We start from the raw sequence: 17,338 nt of genomic DNA on the forward strand, positions 1-17,338 counted from the left end.
GGCTGACGTGGGGTCCTGGGACCTGGGCAGGTGTGGGGAGCTCCAGGTGTTGGGCGGAAGCTGTCAGGGCTGAGGGGTGCCTTCAGAGCCTGGGACTGTGTTAGGGGCCCTCTTAGAGGGCACCTTCCACGCTGGTTACAGCCTGAGTGAAACCAGTTTGTGAGCTCCCAGAGCAGTCCATGGTGGAAATCAATGCCCAGTGACTGGGGAAGACTGAGAGACCTGCTTCAAAGGCATTTTCATGCTGCAGGTTAAACCAGCAGCGTAGGTGCACCCATAGTGATCTTGGTATTCTTAGACTGCAGGGTGTTATAAAAAGAGTGATTTGAGACATGTAGAATAACACAAGACAAAATATTGGCAAAATACTGCAGATGGCTTAGGTTTTTTAAAAAATAAAATATTAAAATGCCTATTTTTTATCAAGATAGGCAGAAAATTGCCATCTTCATCAACACTCCTTGATGATTATTTTTTCTTTATATGGTGAGTAGGGATGTAGAAAGCTAACGTATCAGAAAAGAAAGAAAATATAACTTTAATGAGGCTTTGATCAACAGGTTAAAAAACTCCACCCCCCTCCCAATAGCCCAGTTTTGCTGTGCATTGCTTTTCAGTGCTCATTCTTTATGAATCCTTACAGTCATATCTCATTAATATTGAAATGAAAAATAAAAAGCAATTAAATGCAAACGTTTCAAATAGCATTGCAAGAAATGATACAAACTTTAATTCCCTCCATTTACTATTGATAAACAACATTTGAAAAGACAAATGGGAGATGATAGTGAATTTGTCAACAATTTTTATTTTTACTGATTGCCTGTAATGTTTTGCAAGTAAAATATCAGGCAGACATGTAGATATGTTTTCTGTGTTGAGCTGAAACAGAGGAGGAAAATGGCCCCTTCCTGAGTCTTAAAATGACATAGATTTCAACAAGCTTATTGCAGAGCAAAGACTAGAAAATTTTTGCCAATGAAATTATGTGTCGGATCAGATAGTGACAAGCCTGGCACACAATCTTGTCTGCTGTCACACTAATAATAACTGAGACTGTGGACAGAAAATCAAGTTGGAGAATCAGTGGACAGTCTGCAGTGTTGGATAGGACAAGGTAATCAAACTGTGAAATAGGTGGAAGAAGAGTAGAGAGAGGAAAACAAAACCAAACCAGTTGATTTTAATATCTCAGATAATTCTGGGATTTCTGTTTATCTTTTGCTTTTGCTTATATTACTTGAAAGATGAAAACAATATGAATCTTGTAACTACAGGTGAAGTTTATCTTATCTTTTACACTTTTCTGTGACTTTTTTTCTTTTAATTATCTATATGTAGTACTTCACCCATTACTTATTTGGTTAGTGCCTGATGAAATGAAGCTGCTGGGAAGGGTTTCTTGGAGTTGCCTTATGTTAGCACATGAATGACACTTCTCCAGATTAAAAAAGAAAATTTCTAGAGAATATGCTGTTGCTAATACAGTAGGGTGTTATTGTTAATGGTAGGTACCTCCACATACCTTTAGGAACTGTCTCTGCTACTGTGCTTTTGTTTTTAATTTATTAGTAGAAATGCTCTAATAGATAAGTACTAGTTTACTACTGGTAATAGTAGTTTTCTATTAACTTTTTTAATCTTCCTAAATTCAGTGTCATTGTTGCATCTCATGATATGGTTTTAATGCCATGTGCTGTATGAACAAAGTGGTTACCAGTGTATTTTTAATCTGATGATAATGTAAAACAGACAAAAAGACAGAGCTGCTTAAATAAGATTTCTCATGCCTGCCTTTCCTAGTATGAATCTATGTTAGCTTTGTAATCATTTTACTGAAACCTTCAGGTTGAAGGGACCTGTCACTGTTTATTTTGCTAGCATTACTCTTTTCCATCATTCTTTGCTTTTGTTTTCTCAGGTGACCCTCTTTGTCCTTAGCCGCTACTATCCATAAGTTTTCCCAGAAACCAATCCCGAGCAGAAACTAATCTACTGGTGTTTTACAATTTCCCATGGAGCTTTAACACTTTTCAGTCTTATTGCTTATGCTACAGTTAATCTACACTGTATGTGTTTTTATTTTTCAGGAAACTGAAGCAGCAGTGCAGGCTAAACAGCCGAATGTGGAAGAGGTTTTGTCTAAAGGGTGTCATTTATATAAGGAAAAACCAGCCACTCATCCAGTAAAGGTAATGAAGCAACCTTTAGCAATATCCATTACTGCGTAATGGGTTATGCTTCCCCTGTTGTACACTTGTCCTTGATGTGCTCTGTTTAAAATCAATGAAAGAACTTGGCGAATGGCATTTGTTCTGTTCTGATGGCATAGCCAGGACAAATGTAATGTTTCCAGCTAGAAAATTTTTGCATATTATGATGGGAATATTGTTTTTGACATTAAGGTTGTTCTACCTCTTCAAGAGTAATCCACGTTGAAAACAAATGTAATTGTTGGTGCCTATTTAATGGCATCATATATTTTTAAACTCCATTCTTTCTAATTTTTCTTTCAGAAATTTTGTTAATTAAAAAAAATGAACATGTTTTCTAGAAAAGGTAAGAGTCAGGTCATAAAGAGGGTCCTTTGCTTTAAAATTTTTCCATCATGAAGGAAAGAAGACATGGCAATATAGAACTTTCCCACTCAGTTTCTCTGCCAAAAATCATGTAGAATGACTGAGTTGCTTCTGTATCAGAGCAGAGGATACATTGTTAAGAAGGCTAATGCCTCTTCTCTTTTAGAAAAATGTACTATAGAATCCTTTTCCCCAGCACAGAAATCAGTTTGAAAGGGATATTTTACACTCAGTTTCCTAAAGACCTTCACTGAGAGTAAAGTATCATTTTCTATCCTATAGAATCTTGCAGCAGAAAATAATCAACAAGCAGCCTCCCATCTGTGGTTCAACTACTTCTGGAGTGCTAGACCAAACTAGTAAGGTCACTGCCCTATCAACCAGAGCTTGATCTTGTTTCTGTTTTTGTAACTGCTAATAAAGTATCTGTGAAGATGATGATTAAGAATTCCCGGAAAATGTAATAGTGGCTTATTGATTACACTAAGTATCTATTGCAATTGCTTCTGACTGAACGGAGATAGTAAACTTTGTCTTTGCATTTAGAGCTTTCCCAAATCTATGGCACTCAACAACCTTATTTTACAGGAAAATGTTTCATCTCAAATTTAAGATGTTTTTAGGTGACCTATGCAGTGAATTTCTTGTTTTCCCATCTCTATTTTGTCACCGTACTTGGAGTACCATTCTACTTTCACAAAATTTCCTCTGAATTACTTGTAAATCATACCAGCTGATCTCCATTCACAGGAGGACATGAATGCACCTATCTCCACTTTAGAACTTAATACATATTTGAGAATGATATGGTTTCTTTTCTTCTTTCATGAACAGAAATCCTTAAGAGTTATTTTCCTCTTCAATGTCTATGTTGGCGTTTTTTTAATTATCAGTTCTAAACAGTGAAAAAAACAGTAAAAGAGGTGAACTCAAGGTGACTTAAAAGTAGCATGCTAATGAGAGTAGGCAGAAGCAAAGCTTTTAACTGTGTTGAGCATTTTTCTTGGTTAATATTACACTATTATTGTAGGGAACTGAAACATGTCATCTGCACACTGAATGGGTGATGGAACAAAAATCACTCTGCAATAACGGCATTTACTCATTTTGTATGACTTCAGCTGCAGTCTTAGGGGATCTTACTCCACATTTTAACAAAGCAAGCACTTGAAACAATGAAAAACTAGAGATTTTGGCTTTCTAGATTTTTGTAAAGCATATCGAGAATTGCAGAATCGATGCTGGCCTTTTCAAGGAGAAGAACTAGTACTTATGTACCACTGACAGAAGTATAAATGGTGTGAAATGATTCTGTTTAGGCCAAATTTCTGACATAGCAGTGTACTCTGTGTCTATGTCTTTAAAATGTTCACGTCAAAGACACTGAAAACTGCCAATTTCTATCAGATTTATTGGAACAAGATAACTCTTTAAATAAAGATTATGATGTCCCTTGAGTTGTAGTTTTGACAATGGTATTATAAAATGTGTCTGTGAGGAAATGAGTAACTACTTGTGAAGTAGTAAGTATTTCATTTCTAGTCCCTCTTTAATTGCATTTTACTTTTTTCATTACATTCTGTAGTTCAGTTAATTGAACAGCCTGTTAAGTTAATTTCTGGTTCACTGTCTTGTACAGTAAGTCATAAAACTGTGAATATATACTGTCACGACTGTTGAATTGATTCCTTGATGATGTAGGTTTCCTTAGCTTCCACCCCTTTATTGAGCTGGTCTTCTGTCATCATTTTTCATGAGTAACTTCTAGCACTGTCTGCTATTTATATATTCCAGTATAGACTTTTCAGCAAACATAATTTTCTACCCAAAAAGTATTTTTACTCAGTTTAAGGCGTTTTTGAAAAGGTATTAGCAAGTTTACAAAGTTAAGCACTCAAAATTTTAGAAAATTCTTGAATTAAGGCTGCTGTGGTGGCCTTGGTTTAGGCTGAACCATGCCTAATTCTGTGCAGGATATGGATAGCACTCACACTGCAAGCAGAAATTCAGTACTTGACTCATACTGCTTGTTTAGTTGGTGGAACGGAAGAAAAGTTGAAATTACATGGCCTCTTTAAAAACACTAATTACTTGCATAGCACTGATTGACAACTTTGTAGATTATTTAGTACTCTGAGGTACTTTGCCTTAGCTTCCTTTTTTCTCTCTGGTTTCCTTAATTCACCACAAATCTTCCCATTCTTTTTCATACATGAAGTAGAGGTCCTATAGGCTTGTACACAGTGCAAATGTCTCCTGTGCTGCAAAGTGGTATGTGTCAGGGAATTAAAGATATTGGTGCAATTATGTGCATTGTATTCTTACATTTCCTAGTGTTTAGCTGTTTACCTTTTCAACCTTTATAATATACTCTCATTGTAGTGTTTTGAATGTAAATTAAATCCCCTTGATTTATATTGACACATACTTAATCTTTTCTCATAGTTATGCCACTGAAATAAGTATATTTTCACACCTTCACTAAACATACTAAAAGTGCTGATCTTGTAGTTTTGCAACACAGGATTGTAAAAATATTTTTGTTGGCAAATGAAATCTAATATATGCTGATTCAAGAGTCAAGAATGGGATGAGATGTGTGATCCGTTAAGCACTAGCACTTTAATAGTCAGACCTATTCACTTTTGTAAAATGGATTTCATGCTTTAGAAATGCATTTCTGTAAACTTTTGCAGGTGGGGGAAGGAGAGGTTACTGCTGGTGACAGTGGCAATATCAAGAACATAAGCCCCAACCTCATGATTAACAGCACTTAAACAGAACAGTTTATTCAGGAAAGGATTTCTTTGGCAGTGGAAGAGCTGTAGTTCCCTTGTGCCAGAACTCAATCTGTCCTTTCCCATGTTGGGCAGGACAGTAAGTAGTGAGGAGCTAATTTTCGTTGCCCTCAGTCTTGCATTTAAAAGACTACCCCATTTCTCTCTCTAAATACGCCTATCTAGTTTTAGTGCTGTCAGTGAGATTAGTTCATGTGTGAATGTTAACCTCACTTAAATTGCAATGATGTTGACGTTTAAAAGAAATCAATAAACCAATAAAAGTGTTCCTTAATGCAGCATATTTTGACGTTCATGCCTCTTACCGAAGTCTAGAGTTGCAATTACAGCAAAACTGTTCTGCTCAAAGAAGTTAACATTTTAATGCAGTCATGTTAATTTCTAGCAGATGCAGGATTGGATCAAACTATAATTCTGATAGAATAGTTTGGAAATAGCTACTCTCTTATTAGTGGCATAGATGTTTCCTCAGACAACTCACTTTAATGTCTGCAGTGGGCATGGTTTATATTTTGTCGTTGCTGGAAAGAAATCACTGGCTCAAATCCACATGAATGATTAAGCGGCTACTCATAGTGAGGACCGATATTATATTTATAACATCCATATCGACTTTCTGAGCTACTGTGACTATATTGCAAAACAGAGCCAGACTGTGATAGTGTAATCTCTCCAGCTTTTGTTTTTAAGGGCTCTCTGCACTCTCTGCTGCTACTGAATTAATAAATATTAGAGCAGCCCTTTACATTTTCAGCTCTGGAAGTAGGTTCTTGAGCTACAACAGAAAAAAAAAAAAAAAAAAAGCGCTTTAAAATCTACCATAGTATGTGTCAAACATATGTGTTTCTGTGTGTCTGTAATCCACACAGAAATGAGACATATGTATGATTGTGACTTGTCATATGACAGTTTGCATTTATCATACATATCTGGTTGTAGCAGGAACCCTTTTTTGCGGGATAAGGCCATAGTCAAAACACACACCAATATGGTTAACAGTCATGCTCCACCATTTATGAGAAAAACAAGTCCTTATATTTTCTTGTACACTCTAAAAAGAACAGCAAAACCGTATGTTGTTCTTGCACATGCTCATTTCAAAAAATAGTCCCTCTCAGCACTTTCGACAAACACTACTAACTGCGTGCAGCTGGTAGATAAGTTTCTGCTTTGTTATTTTAAAGAATCCCTTCTTATCTGTTTCTTACCTAACAAGCACAAATTCTTTTGCTTTTACCTGTCGTTAATCTAGATGCCGTTAGTCTTCTAACCCAAATGCTGATGATACTTTTACATTGTCAGTGTACGCAGGAAGTTTGCAATCCGACATACGCACCCACATCTGGTTGATTTTTCTGCCTGGTCCTCATAGTCTATTATCGAGGAGAATATCTGATATTCCTGGCTTATGATTTTATTTTTAATGCAGTTTTTAAGCTGCTCTTATGGAAAAAAAGTTGTTTTATTCCCTGATACAGAATTGTATCCTTTCTCTCCTGCCCTATCAAAAAGCATTTACACAAAAAGCTGTCCAGAGTTTATACCAGGCAATATTCTAGCGTCCATTGGTGACAGATACAAAAGAACTTTGCAGGTTTCGAGTATTTATGGCAAAGCTTAAGGCAGGTTCTAGAAATGCTCCCCTGACACATCAGAACATAAAATTGTGCTACCTCAGTGTCTCTGTGTGTGCGTGATTTGTGTATGTACACACTGCAATTTAATGAGTATTGTTCCCTACCCCTGTCCTATTGACCCCTGTCATCTTAGACTCTAGGTAATTAAAGTACCTTACTTAATAAGCATCCTGTTTCCATCATGGCTGGATTGTGATTTAGACTATATATCTAATAATGAATTAGACACAAGAATACTAAAAGCATTCCTGAGTGGCACTGGTACACTCTGCTGCTTTTTGTAGCAGACAATCAGGGAGCAGCTTAAAAAAGAAATGCAGTCTTCATTTTAAGTGTTTGAGATGTCAGCATAGAATTAGCAATGCTTCAACCTCCTTTACAGTCCTTACAGCAATGAAGAAAGAGAGGTAGAAACAATATTTTCAAGTCTAAATAACTCTCAGGATTATCTGGGGTCTGATGTAATTCACACTCCACACATTTCACTTAGGTTTTCTTTAAAAGTAGCAGTTCAGCCATTACCAGTCAGGACTGTGTGCCCACACACTGAAGTCTGTGACTCCCTGAAGACTCCTAAGATTTTCTTTTTACTTTTTTTTTTTTTTTTTCTAATAGGGGGAGGAATGTGTTATGCATTTGATATTACAAATTGCAGAGGTTTTACTGACAACTTTTTAAAAATACATAATTCACCTTTCTATTCGAATTTAAAAAGTGAGCATCTCAGGTTTGTGATGATGAAAAACCCACCTCTAGAGTACATTCAAGAAGAAGCCATCCTGTGTTCCCTAAAAAGCTGTAAAGGCTTGCCAATCAGGAAGCAGGGCAAAGCAGTGCTCCCAGGGAGCAGGGAGGGATGGGGGCTCCCACTGGGCTGCAGGACAGTCTCACCAGCCAGGTCCACACCAACCTGCTGCTGCCGCTGGCCAAGAATCAGGGCTTCCCCTGGGTGGAGATCAGGATCAGGCCCGCTGAGGGGAACCAGAGTCAAACACAGCCCCAGGTGGCTGGGCAGGGCCATGGGGAGAAGAACAGACAGAGGCTGGTCCGGGAAGTCTATCTGTGGTCAGGGTCAGGCAGCTGTGCTGGTTCTAGCTTGTCCCTGAGCTTCAGCTGCCAAATTTTGAGGAGGAAAGATGCTTTCAGGACCCTGACAACATGAAGCTCTTTTGCAAGCCCAACAGGAAGGGATTTTACTCATCCCTGTCTCCCATTTGTGAAAATTAATTGCTGTTTCTACCTTTCTGGGTTTTTTAAAATTCAGGTGGTCCATCAGATGGAGAAAATAGGTAAAAGACTTTATTTTACTTTTATTAACATCAATTTATATATTAGAAATTTAATATATTTTTATTTTCTGTTCTAGAAAAAATTAGAAGACTTGAATGCTGACTGGAAGGCAATAAACCACTTAATTCAACAACTAAAGGCAAAGCCAGCATTAGGAGCATTTGGCCTTTTCTCTTCAGGTGTCTGTAAGTGCTTCACTATGTACATCTTTTGAAATTAATTACAAATCACACAGTTAAAATGAAAATGGCTGGAGACCATCTAAATTCATTCTGCATCCTTACAAATTTCAGCTTTAGCTTGTGAAAGGGAAGTGTGCTAGTGTGGCATTCAACTTGGGCTTTTTTATTGTTTCCTTTCTATTTTGCGTAATGCATCCCAGAAGACAAATTAGATTATGGATCTGATGAAAGGATTGCAGTATGCTTTTCAAATTATTACTGTTTCAAAGTCTTGTTTCTTTATTCTATGAAGAGATGAGATGAGATTTTGACTTTCTACGTATATATTCATGAAGGAAATACTATGAAGGGAGAATACTTATTTAAATTAAAAGATAATGATGTTACAGGTCAAGTGGATGTAAATTGGTCCAGAATGAAATTCTGAAATTACTTTTTATGATAGAGCAATGAACTGAGACTGTTTCAAGACAAAGCTTGTGTATTCATAGAAAAGGTTGTATGGCAAAATGGTAAGAGTAATTCTGCGGTTAAACATCAGGTCTGTGCTATACATTTCTGGGTGTCTTGAATTCATTAATCCACACCAAGACAGTTGATCTCCATTTAATTTAAGTAATGTGGACAATATTTATATTAGATTCTTCTCATATGTCTTTGTACCTGCTGGTTCCTTACAAGGATTACAAACTCATTTTTCTCTCCTTGATAAATGGATTTTATTTCCCACTGCTTTGCTTTGAAATGTAGTGATTAAGCATGGGTGGAAAAAAAAATACATAATGTAAGCACTGGGTTAAATCTGATTTACTAAAGGCTCTAAGGTTCTTTACCTGATACTGAGCTCTCTCAGTTGCTTAGATGAAGGATGTTACTCACCCGTACAATTTGGAAAGCTGCTCATCAGATGTGGGAGTAGAAATTTTCCCCCTGCAGTCAGATTGCCTGTAACTCAGTCTGATACAGCTACAGTAGTCACCTGGGATTTGATTACTTGTAGAATGTTGATCCCTCTTGCTTTTAACATGTTTTAATGGGTAGCTTACAAGAAAAGCTGAAATTGGAGAATTCTCTACCTTCTACTAGTGACTCTCTAGGACAGCAAAACAGAAAAATCTTTTTTTCAGAGAAGTAAATAATTGTACCATATAGACAGAATCCAGGATATTCAGTACCAGAAGACAGTCCAACTTCTGTCAGAATAACATATATCAATTCAAGCAAAGCAGATGTCTTGCTTATGTCATGTTGAATCTTACTAAATAGGAACTATCATTTCGTTTTAGTCATTTACAACTGCTGTGGTTCCAGTGGCAATCATTTCAGTTTTCTAAAAAGGGCCAAATACACCTAGTGTTTTTTAAAACCTGTAGTCCAGCAGTATCCTTCCTTTACAGGATCTTGTTCTGAGGCATACTATAGAAATTCATGTAATGACATGGGGAACGGAAGGAGATGTGTAATCATTTTTTGCTGTGCTGGGTCACTAAACTTGCTGTGTCAGTTTTGTGTGTCAGCAGGTTATGTCAGATTCCGGGGGGAGAGAGTGTTGATGAGTTGTGTATTTGCTGTTACAGAGGAAATGGTAATAATGGAACAAGAGAGAGAACACAAGAGTAGTAGTGCAGTAGATTCTTATATTAACTCATCTTTAGCTGAAGAATTGCAAAATTGCTTATTGCCTTAATTCAAGATGTAGGTTTTGACTACAAAAATTTTCTGGGACTCAGCAGATGGAATTATATATGCAGAAAATGAATGCACTGGGTGTTCTATAAAGGATTAAGCAGGAAGTAAGACTGATTTCCTTTCTATTTGCAAGAGCACTTAAAATTTGAACCTGTGCTTGCAACACTGATTCACATTTTTCTTTATTTGAGTCAGTTTACTGCAATCACGTCATTATCGATGTATCACCATAGAACTGTGGAGTTCAGAAGGGACATGGGGAGACATCTATTCACCTTGCTCAAAGCACAGTCAATTAGCACAGGTTGCTTGGGTTCATGTCCAGTCAGGTTTTGAATATCTCCAAGGATGGTTGCTCCATAACCTCTCTGGGCAAATTGTTCCAGTGCTTGAACCACTCTCACAGTAAAAATAAGTTTCTTCTTCTATTTAAATAGAATTTCTAGTATTTTAATTTTTCATGGTGCTTCTCATCCTGTCACTGGGCATCACTGAAGAGAGTCTAGCTCTGTCTTCTTTACTCCACCAGTCAGATATTTATACACATGGGTATGTTCCCCCTGAGCCTTCTCTTTTCCAGGCTGAGATAGCAGGTTTCTGCAAAGATAGAAAGTGGTATGTGTTACTAAAGTATTTTTGTATCTCAAAAAAAAAAAAAAAAAAAGCCAGGGGGAAAAAGCAGAGATTGGATGTCATGGGTTTTGCTATAAGTTCTGTAGTTATTTTAACCACATCCATTATAGACATTTTTATGGACTTACTTGTCCTGTGCTGCTGACTCTCATGAACCATGCATTGATGTGCATAGATACTCAAACCGGCTGAGGGAAAGCTAGCTTTAGCCAAGCCTCCCAAAATCTAAACAATCTGATTAAACATCATTTTTAAAGAAATATGCACAAAATTATTTTGGAAGGACTCTGTGAAGCAATGGCAGTGTCTCCTGTTAATAACTATTCACTTCCTCATTCTATAGAGACTTTTGTGGACATCAGAATTTAATAATGTTGACATCTGTGTTTGAGACCAGGGAATGAAGATGTAATTGGCTAATCTCTACTGCCCTGTCAGGTATCATTTGGTCTAATCTGGCTGCAAGAACTCAGCCAGAGGGTCTTACTAAATATACCATCTGGTGGCTGTTACCTCTGTTACAGAGGTAAAGGACCCTGTTTATAATTATTTTTAGGTTTATGTATTAGAGTTTCTTCAGCAGAAGCAGCACTAAAAAAAAGTCCTTAATATCCCACCAGTCCAGTGTGCCCTCAGGCATAATGAACAAGAACTACTTTTTCAGCTCAAAAAGTGTACTTAGCTGAAGGGTATGTCTAAAACCTTAGCAGAGATTGACTTCCAAGACAAGATGATTTAGGAAGGAAATCGCACTTGCTGTCTGTACTTGACATGATAACATGAAACTGTGTGAATGTCTCTATCCAAATACCTTGATGCATTGCTTAGCCAGCAGTTTGAAAACATTTTAAGCAGAGAGAAATGCAGTTTGAGAATGCTTTAACAAGAGGGGCATATTTTAATAGTATCGTTAGCATTCATATGACTTTTTTATACTGAAGTGCTACCATTGTATTTACTTAATGAGTTAGGTGAAGTTATATAGTGCTTTGAAAACCCATGTGAATACATTGTGGGGTGAAAGACATTCCTGACTTTGGTCCTGAGGAAGACATTTTCCATTATTTGCCTTCATTCATCTAAGAAGTTAGGGAAAAATATTGGCCACTTTCGTTTAGAGCTATACTTGCAAACAACAGTTTCTTAAAAAGGCTTTGTATTTATTTTCAGTCATGCTATACCTAAAGTCAACTGCAAACAAATACAGTAGAAAATCTTTGTCAACTAATTTTACATTTTGCATGTATGGCTAATAAAATTGTGAGTGGTACATTGTGAACAGTGTACAGTGGATAGTACTTTGTGTAGAATCATTTTAAACTTTGCCCCTGAATTTTTACACAAGTTTTTGTCTTTTTGCATGAAATTCCTAGTTTCAAATGAAACAGGAAAACGTATGACTGTGAAATGAAGAAAACGTAGAGTGAGAGTTAGTGTCAGCTACAGTGGTGAAATTACTTCCAAAATTAAGTAGAATTTGCCCCTTTAACCTTTACAAGTTATCAGTCTAATTTTGGAGCACTGTTGGTAGCAGGTCTAAAAAAAAAATATAAAGAAAAAAATGGGTTTTGTTTTACAGATTGTAGCAGAGTTAGAGATGCATTTGACAGAAAGGTTTTATATGCAGTTAGTTATTGTATATTTAATAGAAAGGATTTGAAGAAAGGTAATACTGTATCACCAGAACTCATAACATTAATCACCAGCTTTAGGTATCTTTCTTCAAATGCATAAAATCAAAGCTCTTCTGTGCTTTCAGTATAATTTGTTTTGGGAATAGGATTCAGAGACTGCAGGCACAGAGCCACAGACTGGGCTTCCATGTACAGGGGAAAAAGGATTTAGAATGAATACAGAAGAATGGGAGAGGAGTGTTGTATCAAGCTGAGTCCATTAGAAGCAAGTTATAACATGAAGATTGTGAGCTGCAGTAATTTCACCAACTGATTTAACCAAAAGAGAACTCATTATTTATTAGCCAATATATTCATCAGGGGTGTAGAAAAAAGATTCACAGCAGTCACCTCCAGAATTTATAATACCTTGAGTTTTGGGGTTTGAACTGAAAGAGTGATATTTGTGGATCTGGGGAAACCAGTGACAACAGAATTTCATTTGCTTCTCCTTTGATATTTTAGTTATAGGAGTACAGTGTAAGGTATGTCTCCTTTTGTTTGGGAAACTTTAGTTTGCCTCTTATTTCTCCATGAAATAAGTCCCCACCTGGACTAGGCATGCTGCTTTCTTCTAGGCTTACAAGATCTTACAAAACAGTTCTTGAAAAATATCAGTAATGTCTATGTACCACTGTAGCTTAATACAGGAGAAATTCATATACACTGCTTGGGTTGTAGTATAACATAAGAAACATGTACTGGTGCTAGTAAAAATATACAATTCCTAAGACTGTAGGTATTTGAGGAAAATTAGCAGCAAAAAAACCCCATGTATGTGAAAATATGTACCTTGATGAAATAACATAAGGTTTAGGACTAGAATTCAGTGACCTCAGAAGCTGAAAGTTCTGTAGTGCTAGTGTCTGTTATGTATGCATCTGGAATTTTATTTTCATATTAATGCATAGTTGAGTGAACTAGTATTCTCTGTTAGTTCTAAAATAGAGAGATATACAGATTGCGCATAGCAGTATCCTGCATTATGAAGACTGCTATGTTAAATCTCTGACATGATATTTGGTTTAATATTTTCGGTGCAGATGAAGGATTATTTGGTTTTGAAACTATAATTGTTGAAATATATTCATTCCGTGGATTTCAGAGCTGGATCATGTAATGTCCCACTGCTTCTTTAAAAACAAAAACCGCATTTGTTTTAAGAGATATGCAAGAGACAGTAACAAAAATGTAAGAAACAAAATGCCAACAACTAGCTTTGGGCAAAAATGCACAATGGATACTATTTTCTTTTTTGTAGTAGCTAATGTGCTCTGAAGCAGTCATTGTTTATATATTACACACGGTGTTTGAGTAAACATATATGCTGTAGTTCAGAACTGTTTCTCAGAATTTCCAAAAATCCTTGTGAATTTTATTAAGTGCACCTGAAAAAATAACAATAAGATGCGTAGTCAGAGGGTAAATTTTAAAAAAATAAATTACAAATCAAATATTAGAGTGTCTGTATTGTTTATAGCATCTGGCATAGTATAGTTGAAACCAAGAATTCTCCGAGGAAGACTGAACAATCTAGGGACGTGTGTCTACAGTGTTTTCAATACTAACGCAAACATGTGTTGGTGTTTAAAAATACATTGAGCATAACATTTACCATTGAAAAACCCTGTGCTATCAGCTGATAAAATGCTTGTGTGGGGGACATGCTAGATATTTAATTTTGCAGAAACATTCTCCACAGAGCTGAACAGCTAAAAATCCACAGCGTGCATCTGTTGTGACAAGTAGTTCTATGCTGAATTAGAAGGCAATGCTACTGCCAGTAGTCCATTTTAGTTAGCATTATGTTTAGGACACCAGTAAATAAGACCACTAGCATGAGAGTTGCAATAGAGAGAAATATTTTTTTCAATATTGGCCATGTCTAGAATTGTATAGTTTCTGACACTTGTGCATCCAGAGGAAATGTCTAGTTTTAATATTAGTTATAATTAAATTTAACTCTAGGAAAAAAATTAGTAAAACAAAATGCAATAAATAAAATGAACAGGGAACAGTGCAGCAGGGAAGTATCATAGAGAATACCTTGAGTTCTTGAATCAGTGGAGAGCAGTAAGAGTAGGCTCTTCCTTAAGTCAGCTAGCCTAACAAAGGTTGTTCACACTCATATGAAGTGGAATAGTAAAGGAATAGATTGTTGTCTTTACCTTGTCTTTTGCTTGCTCTTGGCTGAAGGAATAAATAACAGTTTATAGAAATAATTTTAACTTTCTTGATTTTGAGTCATTTTAGTTCAGCAAAGAGATTCACAGATGCCAACCTGAGTTGGCCCTATTATGGGTATATTGATATATATCTAGTTTTTCCCCATTGTGTTCAGGAAAGAAGTTGCCTGATTATTCCATCTGATTTTCATTAGGAAGCTTTTTCACTTCTAACACATGTGCCACATCCAACAAGTAGCAATACGGCACAAAACTGAATCTGTTACCATTTGATTGGAGATTTTTCAAGGTCAGGACCCAGTTTCACAAGCAGTTCTATTTTTCAATACAGCTGACATCAGACACAAGCTGAAGACAAACTTGTCTAATAAAGCTTTCAGATTCAATTTTCTCTCTGCATATAGCTTCAGGAATCTCTGGAGGTCATTCACAGCATGTGCTGCAACACCAACAGGGAGAAGTAATGAAAAGAGTCTAGATAAAAAGCTGACACTATGCCTTCAGAGCTGCATGAATAAAAACATAATAAGCAAGTTTATAAACGCAAATCTCTATGATACTCAGAATTTCTATCTTGATCTTTATAGCATATCTCGATGTAAGGATTTGTTTCTGGATTATCTGACAGGTGAAAAATACATACAAAATATGCCTAAGTCACAAAAGCCTGATTTAAATCAAAAGAAAGAAGGTTACACCTTTATATTTAACATCCTGTTCTGGGGCTCTCACAATAGGCTATTCTTTGAAAGTATCTGTAATAAACCGATGTGACAGTGCAGTTTACACAGGGAATATGGACTTTTACTTTGATTTTTCAGGGCTCAGTTGATTAAATAAAACTCACTCTGGGTTACTACTCAGAATTTTTATTATACCTGTGATGAAATGTAAATCAGAAAATGAAAACAGGAGTTGACTGTTTTGCAGTTATTAAAGACAATATCAAATCTAGGTTTACTTTTTCTGTTCTATAACAAGTTGTTGAAAGTACAGCTATCAAGATTTATGATGTAAATAAGATTAATGCTATCATCAGTCTTTCAAAGGACCGCATTCACCTATTCCCTTTTTAAAATACGATCTGGTATTTTCTTCTGAGGAGCAGGCTTTTCAGCTTGTTTTCTTTCATTTAATTTTTTGATCAATAGTTAGTAGCAGCAGGATATACAGGATTAATTTTTATTAAATCCCATGAAATGTAAATGATAGCATACTGTAGAATTCATCAGAGTATTATTGATAACCTATACCAGGTGAGAGCACAGAACAAAGTTATAGTTATAGCCGGTCTTGTTTGCATGGCTCACATAACATGGCTTCAGGACGGAATTAAATTAATGTTTATTTTTCTCTAGAATTATATTCAGCACACACTGAAGAATCCAATGTTAGTAATTTTTCAAGAAATATGGCAACGACAAAATTACATCATTTTAAAAACACAGATCGACAGAATCAAGAATTTGAATTACTTTGCTCTGGAAGATACAGAAAAGGGATTCTCATTAGAGATCCTAGCAGGAAAGTATCCATAATAAAGTGGGTTTTCTACCTTAGTTTCTAGTTTTTACATCACACACTTTTTTCATGCTTTAAACTCCCTCTGTCTCTTATCCTTCTTTTTGTTACGGTAACTATAATATCTGACTGGATACAGATAGCATGGGCTTGCAAATAGCACTAATCTCCTGTTTTCTTTTAAATAGTAATTTAGTCTATTGGCCACTACATTGTGTGAAAATCTCTCTAATTTTCTAGAACAGTAGAAAGTGATAGGTCATTCTGCACACAGTCCTCTTGACTTGTGTGCTGTTTTTTTGTTGACTTGTGTTTTTAAAAGAGCAAAGAAAGCTGGCCCCTTCTCTCTGAAGGGAGAAGGGCTCAGTGCCATCCTGGTTATATTTTACCGAGAAATGCAGTAGCTCTGGCATCCTTCCTAATATTTCTGTGGTGACTGGAGCTACCACAGACTTAGGTCTGCTCTACAGAGAAAAAGTCAACCAAAGAGCACGAGCAAATGATCATGAGCAGAGTGGAGGCCCCAGGGAATGAGTAACCAAGTCCATAATCGCTTCTAACGTTTCTGCTCTAGTCAGAGGGCATAAGATGGTGATAGAATTGTTCCTTAAACTGTAGAAGACTAAAATGAGGAATAGATGGCAAATGGATACCTGCTACTCCAACTAGCAAATTGTTCAATTGTGTTTATATGAAGCTTGCTACTGAAATATCATACTGCTGTCTTTTATTGTATCAGTGTGGATCAGCAGGGAACATAGTGATGGAGATATGGAGGTAGAGATTTGCATTACTGATATTTCCTTCAACAATAGGTTGGTGATCAAATGAGACTTAAGTTCCCAAAGGCAGTTCTTCCTAAGGTGAAACTAAAATATCTGGAAGAGCAGCAGAGGTTAGTTTGACCTGAAAAGTACTAATTATACAAGTTTTCATGAGAAAACTTGACACGTGTTTCACAAAGGCAGGTATTTTAACATTTCTGATAAAAGAACAGAAGGTGCTTGCAGTGATTTGAGGAATTACTTTGTCAAAAACAAAAGTGGCAGTGATGATGTTGCCTTCTCTAGCTTTGAACGACTGTTTTTAATTCTGCAGAGAAATTCTTTCTCTCTAAGAATAAGGGTAACTTGGAAATTTTTGCATGAAT

The 17,338-nt window shown here is 36.3% G+C and overlaps 1 protein-coding gene across 8 annotated transcripts in view; it reads left to right on the forward strand.

The window, feature by feature from the left end:
- Positions 1-17,338, forward strand: part of DMD (dystrophin) — a 1,208,865-nt gene that overhangs the window by 831,240 nt on the left and 360,287 nt on the right. For all 8 annotated transcript variants that reach the window (XM_074905425.1, XM_074905436.1, XM_074905445.1 and 5 more), the window contains 2 exons: positions 2,091-2,192; positions 8,381-8,489. In XM_074905425.1, coding sequence (XP_074761526.1) covers positions 2,091-2,192; positions 8,381-8,489 — 211 coding nt within the window. The remainder of the gene's footprint in view (positions 1-2,090; positions 2,193-8,380; positions 8,490-17,338) is intronic.

This window comes from Athene noctua, chromosome 1, assembly GCF_965140245.1.
Source record: "Athene noctua chromosome 1, bAthNoc1.hap1.1, whole genome shotgun sequence".
NCBI lineage: Eukaryota > Metazoa > Chordata > Aves > Strigiformes > Strigidae > Athene > Athene noctua.